The sequence below is a fragment of the Diabrotica undecimpunctata genome, chromosome 7, assembly GCF_040954645.1.
Source record: "Diabrotica undecimpunctata isolate CICGRU chromosome 7, icDiaUnde3, whole genome shotgun sequence".
NCBI lineage: Eukaryota > Metazoa > Arthropoda > Insecta > Coleoptera > Chrysomelidae > Diabrotica > Diabrotica undecimpunctata.
Window position 1 is genome coordinate 49,145,946 of NC_092809.1, and position 24,515 is coordinate 49,170,460.

Here is a 24,515-nt window from a genome sequence, read left to right on the forward strand (position 1 = left end):
CAAAAATAATACAATAATAATGTAAATAATAACATTTAATATCTTATATTTTACAAGAACATATTTCAACAATGTCTTTAAAATAGTACCTATCCCACCTTTCCTACCTTTCTGTTACCCTGTTACTTTGAACCATATAAATTAACCACCTGTGGATTACCTGAACGATTACCATAACGCTCGATCATCCTCGAACCGCACCAGCAGAAGGTACCTTGTGCCGTGAATATTATATTATGTAGAAAAATACTACCTATAACCTGCGGTAGACTTCGATGAAACAGTAGGTGTGACGGGTACCTACCTCACGTTGGTGGTACCCTTGGAAGTGGGTACCACGCGTACCTCGATATTAGGAGAATATAACAAGCGAGAAGGTATAGCGCTGATCATACAGGTGGGCGTAGTGTTCTCAACAGGTGAGAAGCATTGTTGCCAAGCTTCTATAAAAACCCAATATACATGGAAGTTAAATGTTAAAATTTATTTGGGTCCGTTTCGTAAAATAAATAAGTATGTGGTAAAGTGATTATTTTGTCGTGAATATATGGGGTAATACAATAAATATTAGTATATACTGGCTAAATAGTGTTACCGTCTTTTATTCCTATTTCATTTCGGTTTATCCCTACTTGCTAAAAACTGAAAGCTAGTTTCAAGTAATGTTGTTAAATTTCTCAATTAAGCTGCTCCAATCAGAGCAAAGTATAATTTTCAAATATTTCAATATGTTTTAGAAAATAATATTTTATTATGGTTATCGCAGTATAAACTATACAGCTGCATGTTAGTAAACGAATAATATTTTAACAAATATAATTGACAACAATGTATGGTCAAAACTGTTATATGTTGTTTATCTTTCTCATTAATAATTCTACTTACTGGTATAGTTAACATCTCATTAACGGCTGGTAAACACATAATTGTTAGCAAAAATAAACGGTTTGGTGAAAGCTTTCCTTAAAATTGATATGATAATGTCTGGAAATCTTTCTTTTATTTTCCCTCGCCCTGAATAAATTTAAAGACAACGAAGTTTTGTACTGTTTAAGGTGTTAGAGATAATACATAAGAATACTAATTTTGTAATTGTTAATGATGTCATTGAACACCGTCGACTGGAGCCGTTTTCAGAGGAAGTAATAGTTGAAAACCAATGTGGTTTACACCAAAATGATAAATCGTGAAAAATACCAAAAAGATTACTTATAGAGAAAATACTATGCTAAGAATCTTTAGTTATTACGCCAGTGTTCACGTATGGATGCAAAGTGGACTCTCTCAAGCACTGAATCTTTGAGCGCAAAATATTAAGAAAGATATTTGGACCAACCCATTGTACCGATGATATGTGGAAAACTAAAATGAACCATAAGCTAGAAGAATTAAGGAGTTTTAAGACATAATACATTAGGAGAAGGACCTTAAAACATGAAGATCCAGAGGTAAAGCAGGCCAAAACTTACATAGAGTTCTTCTTCATGTACCATGTCCTTTCAGAACGTTGGTTACCATCATAGCTAGCTTAATTTTATTCACTGCCACCTTAAATAGCATGATTGTATCAACACCATACCAATCTGGCAACCATGAGGTTCTTCTTCGTCCTGGACTGCGTTTGCCTGCTATTTTTCCTTCCATGATATTTTGTAGCAACCTATAAGTGGGACCTCTCATTACATGTCCGAAATACTCCAGCTTTCTCTGCTTGATGCTTTTTATGATCTCAGTAGTCTTGCTAAGACGTTCTAGTATTGTGGAGTTTCGAATCTTCTTCACCCAGGAAACTTTTAAAATTCTTTTATAGCACAACATTTCGAAAGCCTCAAGGCGATTTAGATCGATTTTATTCACAGTCCAGGACTCGACATTATAAAGTAAGACCGAGAACACGTAGCAGCGAAGTAGGCGGATCCTCAATGCCAATTTTAGGTCTGTATTACATAACACCTTGGACATCCTTCTAAAAGCCGCTCTAGCCTGCTCTATCCTAGACTTGTTCAAGTCTAACTTGCTCAAGTTTGGTATTATAATAGACGGTTTTATATGCTGTTGTTTACTTATTACGAGTATTTTGTTTTTCCGTATGTTCAGATCCATGTAGCGTCCGGATATCGCAAATTATTGATGACTTCACCGTTCATAAGTATTTCTTCTTGTTTTTCAGAAAGTGCTTTTCCAAAAATTCTTTCGGAGTAAACGTTGAAACGCAAGGGTGACAAGAGGCGTCCCTTCCGTACTCCTCCTTTAATATTAAGAGCCTGTGATTCCACACCATCTACTAAAACTGATGTTGTTTGATTCCAATATAAATTTGCAATTATTCGAACATCTCTGCCGTCCAAGCCAATGTCTTTTAGAGCTTCGATCAATATAGAGTGCTTAACACGATCAAATGCCTTTTGGAAGTCAATAAAACAACAGTATATGTCTACAGATATATCTCGACATCTTTGAGCAAGTACATTCATTCCAAACAGTGCCTCTCTCGTTCCAAACCCGTAATGGAAACCAAACTGTGTGCTATCCAGGTATTCCTTGCATTTATTGTACATACGACCATGTATTACCTTCAGAAAAATTTTCCATAAGTGGTTTAACAAACTGATGGTTCTATAGTCAGCACAGGTTTTTGCTGTTGTCTTCTTAGGTAGAGCTATAAACAGTGAATTAGACCAACCATTAGGTAGTTATCCGCTGGTATAAATGGTATTGAAAAACAAAGTTATAGCCTCTAAAACATTGCTATCATTTATAAGCTTGTATATTTCAGTTGCAATTTCATCAGGACCAGTCGCTCTGTCATCTTTTGATGGCATTACATAGAATTATTAAAAAGATACAAAAGAAGAACAATGGTCAAGAATTTCAATAATTACTTTTTAATTGTTAGTGGTTTTACTGAAATTTTGAACAGAGAATTGATAAAAACTAATAATACCAGTGAAAGTAATTATCAAATTAGTATAATCGATCAATTCTTGGACAAACAGAGAAGATGTACGATATATTTAAAGTGATTTCCATATAAAATCTTAATTTTATTGTTCGGAAGTAAATATGATATTTAATCTCTAAGATGGCACTGACAGATGCAGTAATTTATAATTGCGTGACAGTGAGAGCTTAGAACGACCATACACATATAATACAAATATACTGAGCCCTGCAGTACAAGTGTGTTCCCCCAGTGCGACAGGAAAACCTGATGAAAAGCATGCCCTGCATATCTTTATAATAGGTCTAATAGCCGTCACACGTAAGCCAAAACCCTACAATAATACTAGTATATATAACTAGTAGATAAAACCCGTACATAGATCCCAATATTTTTGTTTAAAAAATTCCTTTATAAAAGATATATAAATATAAATCAGAGAACGTTTTCGGAATAACTATTCCATCATCAGTGCTATGTGGATTTACATGTTTGATACTAAATATATGAATAAAAACTCTGTTAACATAGAGTAACTTTGAATTACATCTTGAATATTTAAAAACTATGATGTTTAAGTTATAAAGGGAATTGATCTAATGGCAACGGTAGGACACCACTGCGGTTGCTTGTCCTTACACGAAATGTCTGTGAGAACTTGTTGATAGCAACTCGATCCAGTGCATCTGATACCAGCCCTATAAGCACTCCAAATCATTTTGCTTAAAAGCATATAATTGCGTAAAATGTGGTGGTCTTCATGATACAAAAACATATACTAGACCTAAAGATACTCCTGCAACTTGCAGTTTGTGTAATGGTAGCTATTCAGTCAATTACAGAGGTTGTACTGTATATAGAGATCTAGTAAAACACAGAAACAGAAATAATGTAAATAAAACACATATAGCACAAAAAATACCCAGACTACAATACAGCCTACACCCCAGAAAACTCAGTGCAGCAACCAAACACATATAAAGGTAGTTATTCCCAAGTCGCTACAGGACAAAATGAAAACAGTAATAATAAAAATATAACTACGCTAATGTCAAACTTGCTAAAAGAATTTAAAATGTTATTTAATCAGTTGCTTAATCAGAACAACATGATCCTCCACATGCTTACAACAGCCATAAACAAAATACCAAATGAATGGCTAAGCAAATGAGAATAGCTGCCTGGAACACCAACGGTCTAACAAATCATGTCCAAGAAATAACGTTATTTTTACAAGTTAACTAAATAGATATATTATTAGTTTCAGAGAGTCATTCAACTGATAGAACAGTTGTCAAAATTTCATTTTACACAACATATTTTACCCACCATCCTGATGGAACAGCCCATGCAGGATCGGCAATCATAGTCAGATCATCTGTTAAACATAACATTTTGCAAACTTATTCCACACCTAAAATTCAGTGCACTTCAATAGAAAGAATCTAGAATAGAAACGTTATCGTGACCATTGATTATCGCAGCTATTTATTTACCACCTTAGCATAATATCCTAGTTGAAAAATACAACGGCTTCTTCCAAACCCTTGGCTCGCACTTCCTGGTAGCAGGCAATTGGAATGCCAAAAATACTCTGTGGGATTCACGACTAACTACAACGATAGGTAGAAACTGACATCGATTATTACAGAAAAACCATTCATTCTTCTTATCCAAAGGCAACCAACATACTGACCAGCATAACAACCATTTTTCGGATCTTATAGATTTTGCAATATCTAAAGGTTTACCTAAAGCTATAATATACAATCAATAGCAATTAAACTATCTAACAAAAAAACAAACTGGGAACAATTTTAAAACAGCAATAATCAGAATTTAATGTTGATCACCGAATAAAAGAATCTGATAAGAAATTAGGAGTACAAAAACTAACGGCTGTAATATAAAACGCTGCTTAGGAATCTACTCCTATTAGTAAAAACAGTTATCCTGAAGACAACAATGTGCCATTACATATCAAACAAATTCTGACCGAAAAAAGGAGAGCGCTTGCAAAATAGCAAAGTTTCTGAGACCCACTCGATAAGAGACAGATAAATAGACTAACACACCAGCTAATGTCAGCAGTAAATCAAGCTCATAATGTCACCTTCAATTTATATATTAACAATCTCTTTCCAGATGACCACTTAATATGGAAAGCAACTAAAAAATTCAAGAAATTGACACTACCAATTCCTCCAATAAGACAACCCGGTAGACTGACAATGAAAAAGCTAATGTATTTTCAGAATATTTAGAAAATATATTTACTTTAAATTTAGGTCAAAACATAAATGATGATGTAATTAGCGAATATCTAGATGCACCCTCCCAACTATTACCACCAATAAAAGCATTCTCCCCGTTCGAAGTCCCCCAGGATACGATTTTATCAATAGGAGAATCCTAAAACATCTCCCAGGAAAGCAGTTTTCATGCTTACTATTATCTACAATAGAATGCTGTAGTTAAGCCATTTTCCAATTCATTGGAAATATGCTCATATTATAATGATTGGTGAGCCAGGTAAATTGCTTATAGAACCTTCTTCCTATCGTCCGATAAGCTTTTTACCCTTAATGTCCAAGATATTTAAAAGACTCCTGCTAAATAAAATAAGCGAAACTGTACCACTCGAGAACATAATACCCGAACATCAGTTTGGTTTTCCGTCAAAAATATTCAACAACCCAACAATGTCATAAAATAGTAAATAAAATCAAGAAAGTTTGGAAGAAAAGACTATGTGTAAAGTAAAAATCAATATTGATTTCTCAATCCATCACTCAATCCAATCCAGAGTTCCTCAGAGAAGTGTCCTTAGTCCCTTCCTGTACCTAATCTTTACTGCTGACATACCTATTAAAGATGACGTCACAGTGGCGACCTTGCCGATGACCCAGGCATTTGAGTTTCAAACAAAGACCCAGATATAGCATCTGGAAAGCTGCAAAACTACTTGCATACATTAAAGAATTGGTTAACAAAATTGAAAATTAAAGTCACCAACGAAAAATCAGCCCAAATCATATTTACAACAAGACGACGCACCTGTCAACAAATTAGTCTAAACAACGTTCCTATTCCTCTAGAAACGTAGTGAAATATTTTGAATTGCATTTGAACTGAAAGCTCATCTGAAAGCAACACATTTACGGCAAAAAACTCAGCTCAATATAAAATTGAAACAAATGAATTGGTTACTTGGCAGAACGTCACAACTGTCATTGGAGAATAAAATTGTGCTTTACAAAGTCCTATTTAAACCAATATGGACTCATGATACTATGACTAACAAGATAGGATTTTCCCGTAGCACAAAATCGGTCGTGTTCGCGCATGCCGTCATTGGAGAGTAGAATTTGAATTCTTGTTAAAGTTAAATGGGATTTGTATGCATTCTGTGATGAAATTATTCATTAGCAAAATAATAATATTAAATAAAGGTTTAATAATTACAATAATCGTACACAAAAGGATATATCCAAACTATTTATTAAATATTATTTATTGATACATACAAAAAACTGAGATTAAGAACGTGCAACTCTCCAATTACGTCACGACTTATGCGCAATATCTTATCTTATTAGTCATAGTATCATGTATGGACTTACGGAGTAGAACTCTGTGGCTGTAGCAAGTCTTCAAATATAAATATTTTGCAGACCTTCCAATCAAAAACATTGCGTATGATATCTAACGCCTCTTGGTATGTGAACAATGCAATCATCCAAATGACCTACCGTATCTACCGTATTAGATGTCATACCACTCCACGCCAAGAACGCCAAAATTCGTAATTGAACGCATCACAGCCAAATTATCAGTGAAATTATATCAGTAATGAATTGAGGAACGAAGACTAAAGAGGTCTTGGCCAGAAGGCCTGGTTACACAGGTGAAAATTGAGAACTGGACGGTACCCAAATCAAGTCAAACGTTTACTAATTAATTACTCGTTAAACTACGTTTATTGACGTTTCAATTTCCACTTCGGAAATCGTTCTCAAAATACAAACATTAACTTCAGAACAATATGATAAATTCGTTAAACTTCCCGTGTTCGAATCGATATCAATAGAATGTTATGACTCATTTTAGCATCCCTGATTCATCAATATATATATATATATATATATATATATATATATATATATATATATATATATATATATATATATATATATATATATATATATATATATATAGTTGTTAAAATTTCTTATTAATTTTCAATTGCTTTGTATAATTTAATGTATGTAATTATCCTTCTATTTTTTAAATCGGTTTAAGATGATGAATGATCTAAAAATAATAAATTTAAAATACTTATCACATTTGGATTCGTTACAAAATATAAAACCGACAATAAAAAGTGAGTTTAATAAACCATAAAGTTTTCGTTGGTAATTGGAAATGGGCGGAGTATCCTGCACCATTTAAATTATAAATGGTACCAGTGGTACCTATGTGTAGCACCCCGTGACAGGAGAACATAATAGTATCGGATGTTGAACACCCAACAGGTATGAGCAAATATTTCGGGAAGGTACCAACACTAACCAATTTATTGTTTGTAGACCTGTTTAAGAAGTGTAGAAATATACAGCAAAACACGTATTTGTACTGTTCTTAGTAGTAATATTAAATTTAAATATTTAGATTATAATATGAAAATATTAGAAACCATAATTTTGATAAATAGTCTATTGTATAAAAATAAACATTAATAAAAATTTGGTTCTGATTGATTGTAGGAATTCCACTTTTTGCCAGATTTTTTATAAACAGCTGGTGCTGGCTTTTAAATTGTTAGTTCAGAAAGCCACTGTGCATCTGCTAGGAAGAATATTCTGATTGGGTTTTTTTGCGCAATCTTACTCAAAAAGGACCACTTTTAGCAAATTTGCATGTTGCCAGGTGCAAAAGTGCGTCAAAAATTGTTTAACCCTGTAACCGTCACACCACAAATTCATTGAAATAAAATTCTAAAAATTCGTGTGGTTTTTAAGCAAGTATGAACGTAAACGTGAAGTAACATTGTCCATTAGTGGTATAATGAGAACGTTGCTCCAAAGCTACAGTAACAGTTAAAAATTATGTATTGTGCAAACGAGGGATCTCCACTAACACTAACAAAAGTAATTTTTTAGGGTTTACAATAGTAAGAAAAACTACAGAAATATGCAAAGGTGATCTTTAATACTTACACAGTTATAAGACAAAAAAAAAGGTAAAAATTTGTGGAGAGTTATGCAAAAAAAAAAAATTTGTTTTCAACACAAATATTCCTAATATGTTAATTCCAAAGTTAGTTTTTAAAAATGGAAGCGGTGGTAGGCGGCTAAAAGAATTGTCAAAAAATACTACCGTCTGTTCTGGATTTGGAATGGTTTTAGACATAGTGCAAACACTACTGACCAGGGCGCAGTAGACGAAATTTGGTTTACAATAGAACCTTTCTGCCTTTACGTAAATTTTGACTCCGCCTTCGCGCAGCTCCATGGTCAGGAGTGTTTGCACTATCTCTATACAGTGTAACAATAATACAGAGACCAACACCTAACTCCTTTTCTATACCTGTCTTAATTCGTTAGAGGTACCTGCTAACTGGTTAAATGTAAGCGCAAACTGAAAAGCGCAAATGTAAGCGCAAACTCAAATTTGAAACCCAATTTGTGTGGTTTAATTTTTATATATTGTCTAAGATTCCCTGCAAAAGTACCCTTACAAGGGAATCATAGTTTCATCCACAGAATATTGATTGCCAATATGGAACTGCTGAAAACTTGTTCTAATTTTTTCTATTATTTTGAAAAATCGGTCTTTAGTATTTGGGATAGTTGAGAATTATCAGCAAAATGTAAGTAGGTACCTACCTTCTAATTTTAGTAAAATTTTAGAAAAGGCATTATGTCCGGTTGTATTGGCAACCAACACAAATTGGTTGCATTGCTCCTATAGTGATCCTTTCCCAAGTTAATATGCTCCTTTTCTAACTTGGCTGCACCGTACTGAAGACGACCAATAGTCAGAAATACGTATATACGGTTACGATATACCATTTTATATATATATATATATATATATATATATATATATATATATATATATATATATATATATATATACTAGCTGACCCGGCCACGCGTTGCTGTGGCTAAAGTTTTTGTTATATTACATTACAGTAAACAATCTAAGAGGGACAATAAGAGAACATCAGTCACGGAGTCCACTATGCTTTTTCACACAGATGGTATTTGTAAAAAAATATGGTGATCTGCTTATTTGACTTTCTACCACTATAACCCTTTCATCAATCAGCCAATCCCGTCCACTGCTAGACATAGGCCTCCCTCAGTTTTTTCCAGTGTTCTCTACACTGGGCCGCTTGTAGCCAGTTTCCCGCTACTCTTTTTATGTCGTCGGTCCATCTAGTCGGTGGTCGTCCTCGGCTTCTTTTATAATTTCTGGGCCTCCATTCCATAATTCGTCTTGTCCATCGTCCATCTTGTGTTCTGGCTAAGTGTCCTGCCCAGTTCCACTTAAGTCTCGTGGTTCTTTCGATGACGTCTTGAACTCCTGATCTTTGCCTGATTTGTCGGTTTGTTATGTGGTCTCGGAGGCTCACATTCAGCATTGCACGTTCCATGGCTCGTTGTGTAACTCTTAGTTTATTCGCAGATTTCTGCGTGAGTGTTAAAGTCTCTGCTCCATAAGTTTGTACAGGCAAAACACATTGGTTATAAACTTTTCGCTTGAGACACATGGGAATTGAACTTTTTAGAATATGGCTTAGTTTGCCAAATGCTGCCCATGTCAGGCCTATTCGCCTCTGTATTTCATTTGTTTGATTGTCTCTGTTTATTTTGATCTCGTGTCCCAGATATTTGTAAGTGTCTGTTTGTTGTATGGTATTATTGTCGATAGTTATATTTCCACTCATTACGAGATTTGTCATAAGTTTAGTTTTCTCAAAGTTTATCTTTAATCCTGCTCTTTCAGACAGACTTTTAAGCGAATGTAGCATAGAAACCGTATCCTGTAAGTTATCTGCGATTAATACGACATCATCTGCAAACCTCAGATGATTAAATCTTTCTCCATCTATATTGATGCCCATATCTTGCCATTGGGTGTTCTTAAATATTGACTCTAGAGCTGCCGTGAACAATTTTGGTGAAATATTGTCTCCTTGTCTTACTCCTCGACCTAAGCTGAATAACCCTTTAGTACAATGAAATTATTTACGAACAAAGACGAAAATGTTGATGTTGGTATACAAATTCACTGGATTGAGATTTGAAGGGGAAGTACGTTGAACACAATTAATTAAAATGTTCTTACACTTGATATTAAGCAGAAATCAATAGGTACAAAATAAAAATTTATCAGATTTATTATTTCCATTTAATTTTATAACAAATATAAGTATATTACAGTATAATACAGTAAATAACATGTGACGCTTAAACTCATGAATGAGGTAGGCAAGGCAGACAGTCTTAAACTTTTAAACATTAATATCTATTTTTTTTTAAATTATAAATACTTTCAATTTCAATTTAATTTAACACCAATCGGTGCACAATGTTTTTGGTTAACCTGTCTTTAGCTAACACAAATAGATTCGATGGTTTCCCAACACGTGAACACGCAACATATAGTTGCCCATGAGAAAAACATGGATTTTCCAAATCTAAACCACAAATGGACATTGTTTGACCTTGAGATTTATTTATAGACATGGCGAAAGCTAAACGAATTTTAAACTGTAGCCTTTTGAAGGATATGGTAGAATCTGATGGTATCATCGGAATACGTGGCAGCAGGACCACTTTTCCTTTAAACTTCCCAGCCAAAATGGTTGCTTCAAGAATATTTCCGGTGATCTTTTTGATGACCAAACGCGTACCGTTACATAATTGAGGTGGATTCAAATTACGGAGGAGAATAATAGGGGAACCAATCTTTAATCGAAGATTATGTGGTGGCATTCCAGGGATATCTAATGAATCTAAAAATTCAATCGGAAAATTTACACTTTCATTTTCATCAACAACAGTATCGATTGATTTAAAAAACATCAGATCACCTGGTAACAACTGTTGTATCTGGAAGTTAATTTCGTCAACATCAACGTTTTTGGCTGCCAAAATCGCCCGTTGACTAAGCCATTCATGATTCAAATAATTATTCTGTATATCCGGGAAAATACTCTGAATCAATTCATTTTTATCCTGAACAACAGTGCAAAAATTGTCTGGTAGTTTAATGCATTGCGTATTTGGTTGCAGTTCTATTTTACCGTTCCCAATATCTAGTAGTTGTTCGGAAAATATTTGTGCTGATGGATCATTTTGCAATTGTACTCGCATATTTATGGTCAATCGAAGTGTTTCAACACTTCGCCATAAGAATGATTGTTTCAAACATGCATTAATCTCATCCGCGAAAGTAGAGCGAGGTATAACCGGTAAGGTCTGCCGGAAGTCACCAGACAAAAGTAAGATAGCACCACCGAAAAGTTTATTATTGCTGTTTAAATCTTGCATAGTTCTGTTTAATGCTTCAAGTGAATATTTGTGTGCCATTGTGCACTCATCCCAAATTATTATAGAACTCTTCCGCAACACTGCAGCTATTCCATTATTCTTTTTGATGTTACACATGCATCTGGTTTATTACGAACGTCTAATGGCAGCTTGAATGTTGAATGTGCTGTTCGCCCACCATCCAGTAAAGTAGCCGCAATGCCTGACGATGCTACTGCTAATGCGATTTTTTGTTGCGACCGTATTTTGGCAAAAATCAACGATAATAAAAATGTCCTACCGGTTCCACCGGGTGCATCCAAGAAAAAAAAACCGCCTTGTTCAGCAGCAACAGCCAGCATAATCCGATCATAAATAATTTTTTGTTCTGCTGTCAGTAATGGTTCACTGTTCATGATAATTGTTGCTAAACTTCCATGGTCATATTGATTTTCTCGTTGTAAATCGGTATTGACTAAGTCGGTGGCTGGACGATTAGGTGATGGCATACCATAATGATTAAGTGGTAAATTTGAAATAAGAACACATAAATCCTCGATCAAGACCAATGCTTCATTGTACATCTCTGGTGTATAATCTATGTTTTGGCATTGATTTGTTTGTCTAATTCGGTGCAAGATGTCTTCTGTCATACAATTTTTATATTTTTCCCACAAAGTTTGTGCTTGCGAGGGATAACATGTCGTCAAAATAATTGCAAACAACTGACGAATGTTATTCGGTGTTGATGTCAACGCAGCATCAGCAAGCGTTAAGTCCCAATGGTTATCGTCTTCTAGCAATTGCAGTTCACGACATGCATCCTGGTATGTATTGAATACTCGACCATTAACTGTTCGTAAAAATTCAAAAGACGTTGGTCCGGGAACATTCACCAATAACAAACGTAAATAGAAGCACTCACGTTGCTTTGGATGTACCGTGTAAAGTCTCCCCAATGTCTTAGCTTTGAATATGCCTGTAATGGAAGGATGTGGTTTTCTTTGTTTCCGTGGCTCCCATTTTTTACTGGATTTGTTCCATGTGAAATAACGTGGAACATCACCAAACACCAATATCTTCGCGAATTGGCCAAAAACATCAGGTTTTTGACACAATGTAAAAAATTCAGTTAGAGTCGTTTTCGGAGCTTCGAACGCTCTTTGGAGAACATTTTCTTCAGTGAAGTATACACGTTGACCGTTTTCAAGATGTATTGCCAGATGTTGGACAGCAGGATCTCTTTCGTGGATGGGAAAGCTGAGAATATGCCAAATAGCTTCATTGCTGCTAATGTATCTGCCCATTTGGTATCGTGCTATTTCGTCATTTTTATTTATGTTTTGTACTTCAAATATGGCCAAATCACTGCCTTTGTTTACATATTTACAAATATACTTAATTGATTTAACAGAACTGCAAAGCTCAACATTGATATGAGCTTTGTAAGTTTTTAAAAGTAGTGGTGAGTATGGTACCACCCACTGATTATCAAACTCAACTTGATTTGGAAAGTTCGGCAGTCGCATTGTAAATGTGTGGCCACCATTCTCAGTACTTCTGCGGCGATACATTGGATAACCATCAATATCCGTGATCGTGTCATTCGTATGCGGCTTTGGGAAGTTTTTTTTACATTTTCCATTTTCCATGCACGGTGACGTCATGTTGAAAGCACCGCATGGCCCATGGATCATGTGTTTGGTGACAATATCAAATAATTCTTGATCAATTAATGGGTCTGGAATTTCGGCTGAAATTATTTGATCGATTTCTTCAGGACGGATTCTATCTTTAAGCCAAACCAAAATGTGGGCATCAGGCAAACCTCGCTTTTGCCACTCTATCGTATACAGCCAACAACGTGTGATACCAAAAATTGAATATTTAACAATAAAATCAATTAAGGATTTCAATTTTTGTTTAAACACACGTGCAGTTAAATTATGACGATGAATGGCTTGTTGTCCTGGCAATAGTAAAGTTTGTATCTCTTCCCAATTCGGATTACATGTGAATGTAATAAATAAATCCGGTCGGCCGTAATGACGTACGTAAGTCATCGCATCTTGTATGTATTCCTGCATGTTCCGTGGACTGCCGATGTAGCTTGAAGGTAAAATGAAAGCATTACCGATGTCATTGGGATTTAAATTTCCATCGATGTTTCCAGCAACAGCATCTCGTAAGTGAATATATTCTTCCGATCGTAGTTTTGCCTGGTTGAATCGAAGGAATCGCAAGCGTTCGCTTTCGACCTTAGCATACATATCAACAATGTATTGATGCAACAGCTGACGATATCGAAGGATATAATTGTCTTGATGTTGCCTAACCATTATTCGGTGTGCGTAGTATTTCATTGAGCTAACTTTATTATTTCTGTAATCACCTAAAAAAATAAAAAATAAAATGCAATACGAAATTAAAATCTATACATACAGTATAAAAGTAAATAGATAATTGTCAAATTTACCGGTATTTGGATCATACTGTTTGATATTAAGGTGATAGTCATCTTGTCCTTGCCAAAATATCAATGGATATTGTAGTGCGTCATATGAACGGTGTAGATCCGAAATCGTACTGACAGTGTTGTCTCGCCGTGTAATTTTTATAGATCTTTTGTCAACTGGATCACCAACCATGATAACAGCAACCTCATCAACAGTTGGAGCGTTGAATCTACCAGCATGTTCACCTAATGGTACTTTGTCGGCTTTTATGACGATTTGATAATTGTCATTTTGCAGTCGTGGCGAAACTCTTTTGATCAATTGAATTACTTGATTGTGATCTTCTAAAAAATTTTCCAATAATATCACAATTGCTCTTTCCTCTGCTTGTTCAATAAAATTATACAGACACCGAGTCGTCACGCGCTCTTCACAATCGCCCATAAAATAAATTTGAAGAAATTTCGGATTGTTATCAGGCATTGGCATCAGTGATCCGATTTTATGGTACACCTGGCCTTGAATTTTGAATGTAGTTTCAAAATTACGTCCATCGGATGCACGATCGCAAATTTTAGTTGCCCCAAATGACGTCATTTGGAAGCAAGAATTAAATTTGCGTATCTTACGCAAAAATAATTTGGAATCATCTGAATTGCCAGTAAGAAGGGATAATAAAGGCTCCGGCGGAGCGGGTAGAGGTGACAGCACAACTTTTCCTGATGCGCAGCACATGCCGGCTGCTTCATTCCAAAATTTCAATGCCTGACAATATTGACATACTTTATCCATTCCACCGATAGCAATTTTTGAATGCGCTGAGTAGTTAATATCTGGTGCATATTCAAAGGCAAGCCGAACGAATGATGCACGTGTTAATGAGCGGCTGATCCGTTGCCTTTGTCGATCTAGTACTCGTACTGTAGCTATGTTTCGTTCTCGTGCCGCTCTTGTTCTCGTAATATTCTGTTGCAGACGTTCGTCACGCTGTTCTTGAGATTCTTGTGCACGACTTTCTGCAGTCCTGATTCTTTGAGCTGCATTTCTTGTTTCGATTTGTTCTGGTAATTGCTGAGCTCTTTCAACACGTTTGCGTCGTGACCCTTTGCTGCTCGCGTTGTTGAGGTTAGATTTTTTCGGTGGCATTTGACTGAAAATAATAATTTAATCGTTTAAATATGAGAAAAGAATTACTGAAAGGTTTTGGTTTTGTGTTAATCACAGGTATACGAAGGGGAAATATTCTTCATTCCTTCTAACCAGCAAGTTCTAGCAGAAGAGCAAGAACAAATGTCATAGAACGGCAGGTTTGACGGAATGTAAATATTTCTTTTCTTATATTATTTAAACATTTTCGTGTAAAATGTGCAGTGCATATGAATATTATCAAAAGTATTTACTGTATAATAATGGGAAAAAATAAAATTTTTTATTTAATTTAGAAATTACTTGTTTTGTTTCATATTTTCGTTACTAAAGCATTTACTTTCGTACTTCTTATGTTGTACAGTAGAATTCACCTTGGCTGTCGAGTGTCTATCGATAATCCAAAACAATCGCACATTCGTGAGATATACTTTAGATAGAATAATCTTGAATAAACTTAATTAATACTTAAACGTTTTTGATACAACTTTGCAAAAAAAATAACAGAATGTTTATATTTCTTTAAGTGTCTTATATACGTTGGTTTAATTTATAATTAAAGTAGAAACTAATGAAATGTACCGTATCAGGTGGTATCAACAGAGTTTTAAGTCATTGTAAAAATTCATGCTTGTTTTCCAAAAAGAACACAATTAAAATTAGTTTTTAATTTTTTTATTGGTACGTTCGAATTCCTAATGTTTATGCAAAAAATAATAAAATATCTATGTAATTTTTAAATATTCAAATAATAATTGTAATACATCTTAAAGGTTTTTTAGAATTTTAATTATAAAAATATTAATTTTTTATGATATCTGAACAGAAAAATCTACCTTAAACTAGTTGTTGAATTTATATTTTGTTATAGTAATTACATTAATAATTTTTTATATATTTATATTATAAATGTTGATGTTTCCTTGTTTGTATTTTAATGTTTATTAGACAAGCGTTCTGCGAAGCATAGGTTCGGAGACACATTCTTCTTCTTCTTCAAATGTCGATCCACTAACGAAAGTTGGGAAATATTCCCACTGCAAATTCGTCTCTATCTGCTGCTTTTCTTAAAAGCATGTGTGTGTTAACACGGTCCAGTCGCGAATATTTTTTAGCCAGGATGTTTGTCGTCTACTAAGACTCCTTTTTTTCTTCGATTTTACCCTTCATAATCAGCTGCGACAACTCATACTTCGAATTTCTAAGTACGTGCTCCAAATATGCTGTCTTTCTTCTTTTAATGGTGGTCAAAAGTTCTTTGTGTCTTCCATTATGTGCAACACCATTTCATTCGTAATATGATTGATTCATCTTCTTTAAGTTCCATCTTCTATCGAAGGTTGGAAATCATCATTGCTATCCGAACCCTGTTGACTGACGCTCTAAATAGTTCTGCACTACTGCATTCAAACCATTCCCTCAAGTTCTGAAGCCACGATATTTTTCATCTTTCCACATTTCGCTTTCCTCTAATTTTGCCTTGCATAATAAGCTGCAATAATAAGTATCTTTGCGCTCTCATAACATGGCCTAAGTACTTAAGTTTTCTTCTTTTGATAGTCTATATTATTTCAGCTCTATTTCCTATTCTTCTAGTTCTTCTGCATTTGACATTCTTCGAGTCCATGATATTCGTAAAATTCTTATGTAACACCAAAATTCAAAGACGGTCAACTTAGTCAAATGCACTTATTTTAATGTCCATGCTTCCAAGCCATAAATCGGTCCATGATATTTCCAAAATTCTTCTAAAAACTCACATCTCAAAATCTTCCAGCTTTTTAAGTCAACACTACCAATCCAAGCTTCGGCACCACGAAGAAGAATAGAGTGGATGTAACATTTAACTATCCGATATTGGATTTTCAGATTGAGTCTTTGGTTACTCTGAAATTTCCTTATCATTAATTGCCCTATTTTTGATCGAATTTCTGATTTTGGAATTAGATCTTTAGTAATCCAGACTACTAAGTAGGTACTTCATTTTGTTCACTTGTTTAATATATACTAAGTGACATAGAAATCCGAACACCCAGTTTAAATGATTTTATTTTAATAAGTACTTAATGAAGCATAATAAATAAATGATTAAAATTTCAAAATGATTGCATTGCTTTAAAGCCCTTTTACCTTTGATAATGTGTGGATGCACCCCGATGTGTTACGCATTCTCCAACGCGCTTAGGCATGCTTCTGATCAGGTGGTCAATGTCCTCTTGTGGTATCTCATTCCAGGCAACCACCAACTAGTCTCGAAGTGCTTGTAGAGTCTAAGGAGGACGTTGCAAATTGAGCAATCTTCTACTCATCATATCCCACACGTGCTCAATTGGGGATAAGTCGGGAGATCTTGGTGGCCATGCTAACAATGTGACATCATTATGTTTAAAGAAGTCTATTGTGACTCTTGCAACATGTGGTCGGGCGTTATCTTGTTGGAAAGTTGGATTTGCCAGGGTGTCAAGATAGGGTAAAAGGTGGGGTTCTAGAACTTCTTGGATATAACGCTGCGCGTTCATGTTACCTCTGATGAAGATTAAAGGTGACCTCGAATCATAAGCTATAGCACCCCAAACCATAACTCCAACAGTGTGATGAACATGTCTTTCAACAAAAAACTGTGGATTCCTCCTTTCACCACGTCGCCTTCTAACCCTCGCTCGACCATCGTGCATGCCTAAACAAAATTGAGACTCATCACTAAAGACAATACTGTTCCATTCCTGATTCCAGAGTGACCGTTCTCTGCACCACTGAAGGCGATTACGGCGGTGTTCTGGAGTTAAAGGGAGGACCCAGTGTGGTCGGTATGAAAACAGGCCAAAACTTCTCATTCGTCGGTAAACACTTCGCATGCCAATAGGTCTTCCGTGTTCTGTAAACCGTTTATTTGCAATGGAGCTGGTAGTGGAGAAACGGTCTCTTAAGGCCAATAATCTTAGGCGGCGATCTTCACGGTCTGTTGTTCTACGGCGGCGTCCAGTGCCCCTTGCTCTTTACGTACGGCCTTCTTGAAGCCATGCCTGACAACACCTAACCACAGTGTCTACACTTCTTTGCACTCTAACTGCAACTTCCCGAAAAGAAAGTCCAGCTTCTTGAAGTCCCATTATACGGCCCCTATCAAACTCACTAAGTTGACGAAATCGCACAGGTCTCCGTACTCTAGGCATCGTAACCAATCGTAAAGAATGTCAAGAACTACAATCCGCCAAATTTGGATCTTTACTGAGGCTGAAATATTCATTTTTAGATTGTTAGTGAATTTAAAAACAAAAAGTATAAAAACCGGAATCTCCAACTGATAAGGCTAAAAACTTTATCACTTGTTTTTTTCAGTTAGATAAATAAAGTACACCAAATTTTATTGAAATAAAATCATTTAAACTGGGTGTTCGGATTTCTATGTCAGTTAGTATATTTATTTTTATCTGGATCTTTGTTATGACTTTACTTTTCTTGCTAATAACCATGGTTTTTGTTTTCTTTATGTTTATTGTTAAACCAAACTGTTTTTTAGTATTACAAATTGTGCTAGTAGCGACTGCAGTGATAATGACGTATCGTCCGCATAACGACGTTTATTCGAGAAAATAGTTCAATAATTCAAAAATTATTTTGTCTGCTACTGAGTGTGATAAGTTGTCTTTTTTGAAAGGATATGTTAACATTTATGAATCTTTTGTAATCTTCCGAAAGTGTCCAACACTCTGATATATACAGTAAATTGGGCAAACCAACTATAGGTCACAGTTATCATGGACCGCAAATACACAAGCTGGCTTACAAGAATGATATTAAATGATTTGGATTGATCTTCTTTAAGTGGCGTCTCCCTTCCGAAGGTTGGCAATCATCAAATCTATTGGTACCTTCGAGACCGAGATTCTAAATAGCTGGTTATTAGTAGTGTTAAACCATTCACGCAGATTTTTTAGCTAGTAATGTCTTCTTACTCTCTGTAATCTTCTTCCTATTGATCTTCTTACGCCGATTTTCCTCCGCATTTTCGAATCAGTCCAATCAGTTGGTATTTGTCACCTCTCATAACCATGTCTCGTAATGGACTTTTCTCATTTTAGTAGTTATTACAATATATTTTTCTTTTTTCATACGCCTTAATACATCATCATTGCTGATCTTCTGTATCCATGAAATTCGTAATATTCTACGATAAAACCAGAACTGCCTTTTACCGGAGATATTCCTAGAGAAAATGTACATAGGTTATAATGGGATCTAGAAAAAGAAGGTGACAAAATTTGGCAAAACACGGTGCAAAGTCACCTTTTCTAAGTCAAGAATCCTTTAGTGAACTAAGCAAATAACATGTAAAGAAGTTCTTTACCTAAAAATTCAATCAATTACAATCTTAATGGCTATATAAGCCAGAACTGAACCAAGTATAAAGGTTTATTTTCAAAGTTCAGTTAGGATCACCAGTTTTGATAAAAAAAGTAAAAAACTGCTCAACAATATCACAAAGAATGAACAAAAAGATAACATGTTCAAAGAATGGTAGGTCCTTAAGAATCATTTGTGACATTAACGACTTCCAGAAGGTTACCTTCGTGAAGAACCCGGGTAATTTTTCCGATTTTTAGTATTTTCCGAGTTATAGTACTTTTCTTTGAAAAGATATAAAATAAATATTTGTTAATTTATTCCAAGTGTCCATTACAATTAAAATAAATATTTTATTGGGTAATTTAACATTTTTAACATTTTTTTAACTAAGGAATTCCATACGTACCAAATATCATTAAGAAATAATTATTTCGCATACCAACTATTCTTATACCCACGATCTTCTGGTTATTGTATACCGTCGGTACCATGGCGAGTCGAAGAAGTGCCGTCATCGAGAAGAACGAACCATGGTAGCCGCTACGGTACCACAAAAGTACCGGCAACACACACAGAGCATGGTACGCGTTACCATCGATGATATCTAATGGTACCAAAAGGTACCATCCAGTAACGGGAGAACAGAAACGTGTGGAGTTAGCGTTTATTATAACCAAAAGGCCGAAGAAATTGTCGGTCGGGTCAGTTTATGGTTTACTGAACACGGCGTGTCTAACAGAATATAAAAATATAAACTTTTCCACATAAAATATTTACATAGTTGTAGAAACTAGTTATTACAAAAAATTTTGTGGTAAAAATTTGTTAAGACTTGATGGTTCCTAAAGTCTATTATAAAAGTTTATTAATACATATTTAAAATGGTCCACTTTTCATTACTTTAGTATTAAATTTCTATTGAAATTTTTTTCATTTGTTTTTGGTAATATTTGATTTATTCAATTTTTACGAAAAGTTCGTTAATGCTATGCTTATTTTTGATCAATTTACAAATAAAAAAAATAGTTTTCAATCGATATTAGAAATAAATCAATTTATCTATGATTAGACCGGGTTGGATCATTATTCCAAAATAACTTAGAAGCAACTTAAGTAATTAGACTTAACATAAAAAAAATACAAATTGAAAGAAAAATGAAATAGAAAGAAGTTTCAACTTCACCCAAATAGTTTGCCCTGGCTGTAGAAAGAATATTCAAATCTCTTGACTGTACACTACAACACCAACTGTACATTGCATGCTAATAACCTAAACACATATTAATAATAAAGTAAGATAAAAATGAAACTCCAACTCGCAGAAAAACAACTATCTTCAAAAAGCCAATTGAACAAGTAAAACTCAAATACTTGGGCTGCTAGATAACAGATAACCTAGACTTAGACTTATAATTGTTCTGAAGCTATTTTCTTGTGATATCCTATAAATAAGAACGAGAATAAAAATATCAACATTCCTAACATAAAAATTTAGCTAAAAGACCACAGCCTCAGAATAAAAGCTACCAAACTAATCATAGCAGGAAAAATACAGAACCGCAGAGGGCCTGGCCGTTCCTTATCAACTAACATCCTTGGTTTGACACAATTGGATGTACACACACCTAATTGCGAGTAAATCAAGTGGTCTGGAATTGTTGCCAACCTTTTCTGATGAACCAGAAGAAGAAGGTAGCCCTGAATATATCATAGCAAACAAAATAAAAGCTCTGTATAAGCTGATCTCTGATATTTAGTCAATGAGTCCTCGCGTTATTCACATACAAGTCCAAAGTCAGATACTGCAGTTAACGAAATCCATCAGAAATTACTAAAAGTGACATAAAGAACAGGGCACGAGTGATGCAACCACAAAACAAAAGTGAGGCTTTGCGGGACATATTGGTTGACCAAAGAATGTTAGATGTAGTACAAAAAATAATAAATATATCTCAACATAAAAACTCGTGGCAAACCCAGAAAAATAGAAAACGTTTACTAAACAAAACGATTGATGCCAGCAATCAAAAAATTATTGAAGAATGGAAAAAGTGGAACAATATTTTACATTGCATTTTAGACATAACTCTGCTTCTAGCTAAACAAAACCTATTATTCCGAGGTCACAGGGAAGGCGTATCCTCGGAAAATGGAGGCAACTTCCTTGGCCTTGTTCACCTTCTTGGTTTATTTGGACTTTTATGGTCCAATATGGTCCAGATAATTTGATAGGTATTTCCGTGTAATATTTGTCAGAAGTTTAGGTAAAGAAAAAATGTTTTTTAAGTACATAATTGTGAAAAATATCAAGCTATTACATCTCATAATTATTTAATAATATTGATATATTCAATAAGTTAAAATCAAATACGAGTAAATCTTAAAAATTTATTCTGTTTGTATAAAAGTATCTTAACATAGAACCATCCAGTACTAACAGTTTTTTACAGTCCCAATCACCTGCTCGAAAGCGGTACCTCACGGTACCTGTGCACTTTGTAATGGTATCGTGGGTTGCCATCGAGTACCAGGCAGGCATGTAAAGCGGTCGGTATGTGTGTTTACAGAGCGGGTACCTCGGCGGCCTGAGGTCTAGCTTAGGCGGGTGGACGCAGAAAGTGAAGTCTTGGTACTGGGGCACACCTCTTGTAAGTTTTAGGACCTCGAACGCACTTTATATATTAAAATAGCATGCGCCGAACACTCTTTTGACTTTGACTTAACTCTTTGTTGATCACTTACACGTGCACACATACTCACGTAATGTACACATAGCGTTATCATTTTTAAATAAGAAATTAAATATACAGGGGATGTTAACAACTAAGTAATTGAACATGTAAATTTTATCACTATTTTATTTTCTAACAATTTACAGAACTCTGAATATACTCATTATTTTATAAACGAACTAATAGATAGCGTGGCATACTAACAAGCATGAATGACAAGGCCCCGACAATACCAGAAGAACTTAACGACGAATGGAAAACATGGATGTATGCAGAATATATTCTCAAACAACAGGGACAGGATATCAACAGACGTTTTAACATTGATAATAATTTATCAAATTCTAACATCAGATATAAAATACGCATTGAAAAACTCGAAAACTGGAAAAGCACTTGGGACCAATAACACTCACAGTGAAATTATAAAGGTAAAATAACTCCCGTGCTTCTAGGTTTGACTAATCAATCCTCAGATCCGACTTACGGTCTTAGTCAAACCCCGAAATAATTTCCATTTTCGGCCTTTGACTAAAGAATTTTCATCAAACCTAGGAGAGACTAATTTGGTCAAAGAAACGTCGAAACTTAATTTCATGAAATCGAGGTTTGACCAGTCAAACTCTGATCAAGTCTTAAAACGTCATAATTTGTTCGAATCGATTTAATAAAACGGTATATTTTAATTTTAATGTCTAGTGTTAAAATAAAAATAAGTCTTTATTTTGACATGGTAAGGCATTATGAAATTTAGAATTGCACAATACGTTAGATCTTTTACATATCCATAATTTTGAAAAGCATTTTTTTTTATTACAGTAGCATTTTATAAAGCATTGTCCTCCAAAGGCTATAGCGGGATAGGATGATCAAAAGTGCCCCCGCACCGATCAGCACCGCGACTTGTGCTTTCAATAAAGCGTATAGAAACATGACTTCATACAAATGTTTAGCTTCCCAGGGCCCATAGAACCTCTTAAATCTAAAAAGAAGCTTTTTTCGACTTTATTTTTTTTTCTGGAAGCAATTTTGCTTTAAAGAATCTAAAAAAATTCATGATGTATCTTTCGAATACAAAATAGCCTGATTTTTTTCAAATTTTTGTATTAAAAATTGAGCTCAGGAAAAATTATTGAAATTTTCAATAATTTTTTAGGTTATGTTAATAATTTTTGGCTAACTTTTAAATAGTATTTTTTTATGCATTTTTTTTCATTCTTTTAACTGGCTGAGGCAGAATTTTTAATTTCTGAGCGGAGGTTTCGAAAAATCAAAAAAACCGTTTTTTTATTCATTTATTTGCACATAACCTCAAAACTCAGTTGGTGATTCAACATTTTTTCTTCCACATTATCAAAATTCATTGTAAAAGTCCACATTTAACTCTTTCATTAAGATAAAATTCGAGAATACTACGTTTTTTTATCGTGGTATTTTCGAATTTTATTTTTATGAAAGAGTGAAAAGGGGACTTTTACAATGAATTTTAATAATGTGGAAGAAAAAATGTTGAATTACCAACTGAGTTTTGAGGTTATGTGCAAATAAATGAATAAAAAAACGGTTTTTTTGATTTTTCGATGCTTTTCGCCCAGAAATTAAGAATTCTGCCTCAGCCATTTAAAAAAATGAAAAAAAAAATACATAAAAATATACTATTTAAAAGTTAGCCAAATATTATGAGCATAACCTAAAAAATTATTGAAAATTTCAATAATCTTTCCTGAGCTCAATTATCATTATAAAAACTTGAAAAAAATCAGGCTATTATGTATTCAAAAGATACATCTTCATGAATTTTTTCAGACTTTTTAAAGCAAAATGCGTCCAGAAAAAAATGAAGTCGAAAAAAGTTTCGTTTTTAGATTTAAGAAGTTCTATGGGCTCTGGGAAGCTGAAAATTTGTAAGAAGTCATATTTTTATATGCTTTATTGAAAACCCAAGTCGCGGTGCTGATCGGTGCGGGGGCACTTTTGACCAGCTTATTCCCTATAGCCTTTGGAATCTTTTGCACGGATTTCTCTAAGAGTCAGCTGAACGTTAGGCACATCTTCGAAATTAAGAAAATTCTCTTTGTATTCTTACATTTGATTCCTCGAAAAAAGTGTTTTTTTTTGTCCGCGTTTCTCCCTAACTTTGCATAAGCCGTCAACTGTTATATCTTGTATGATACCCAAAACATTTCGAGTATCTGCTTTGACTCTATCAAAGCTGGGACTAGGCATGGTTATAGTTTTTCCAGTCATAATTGGCAAAAATTTTTGTTCAGTTAATCATTTCATAACATTAGTCTGAGCATGAAGACCTTCAACTGCCTTTTCTTTATTTATTTTTATATTTTTTGTCTGT

The 24,515-nt window shown here is 34.4% G+C and overlaps 1 protein-coding gene across 1 annotated transcript in view; it reads left to right on the forward strand.

Moving 5' to 3' along the window:
* The window catches only part of dysc (whirlin protein dyschronic), an 832,089-nt gene that overhangs the window by 708,167 nt on the left and 99,407 nt on the right, over positions 1-24,515 (forward strand). The window contains exon 13 of the mRNA XM_072538906.1: positions 22,001-22,081. Coding sequence (XP_072395007.1) covers positions 22,001-22,081 — 81 coding nt within the window. The remainder of the gene's footprint in view (positions 1-22,000; positions 22,082-24,515) is intronic.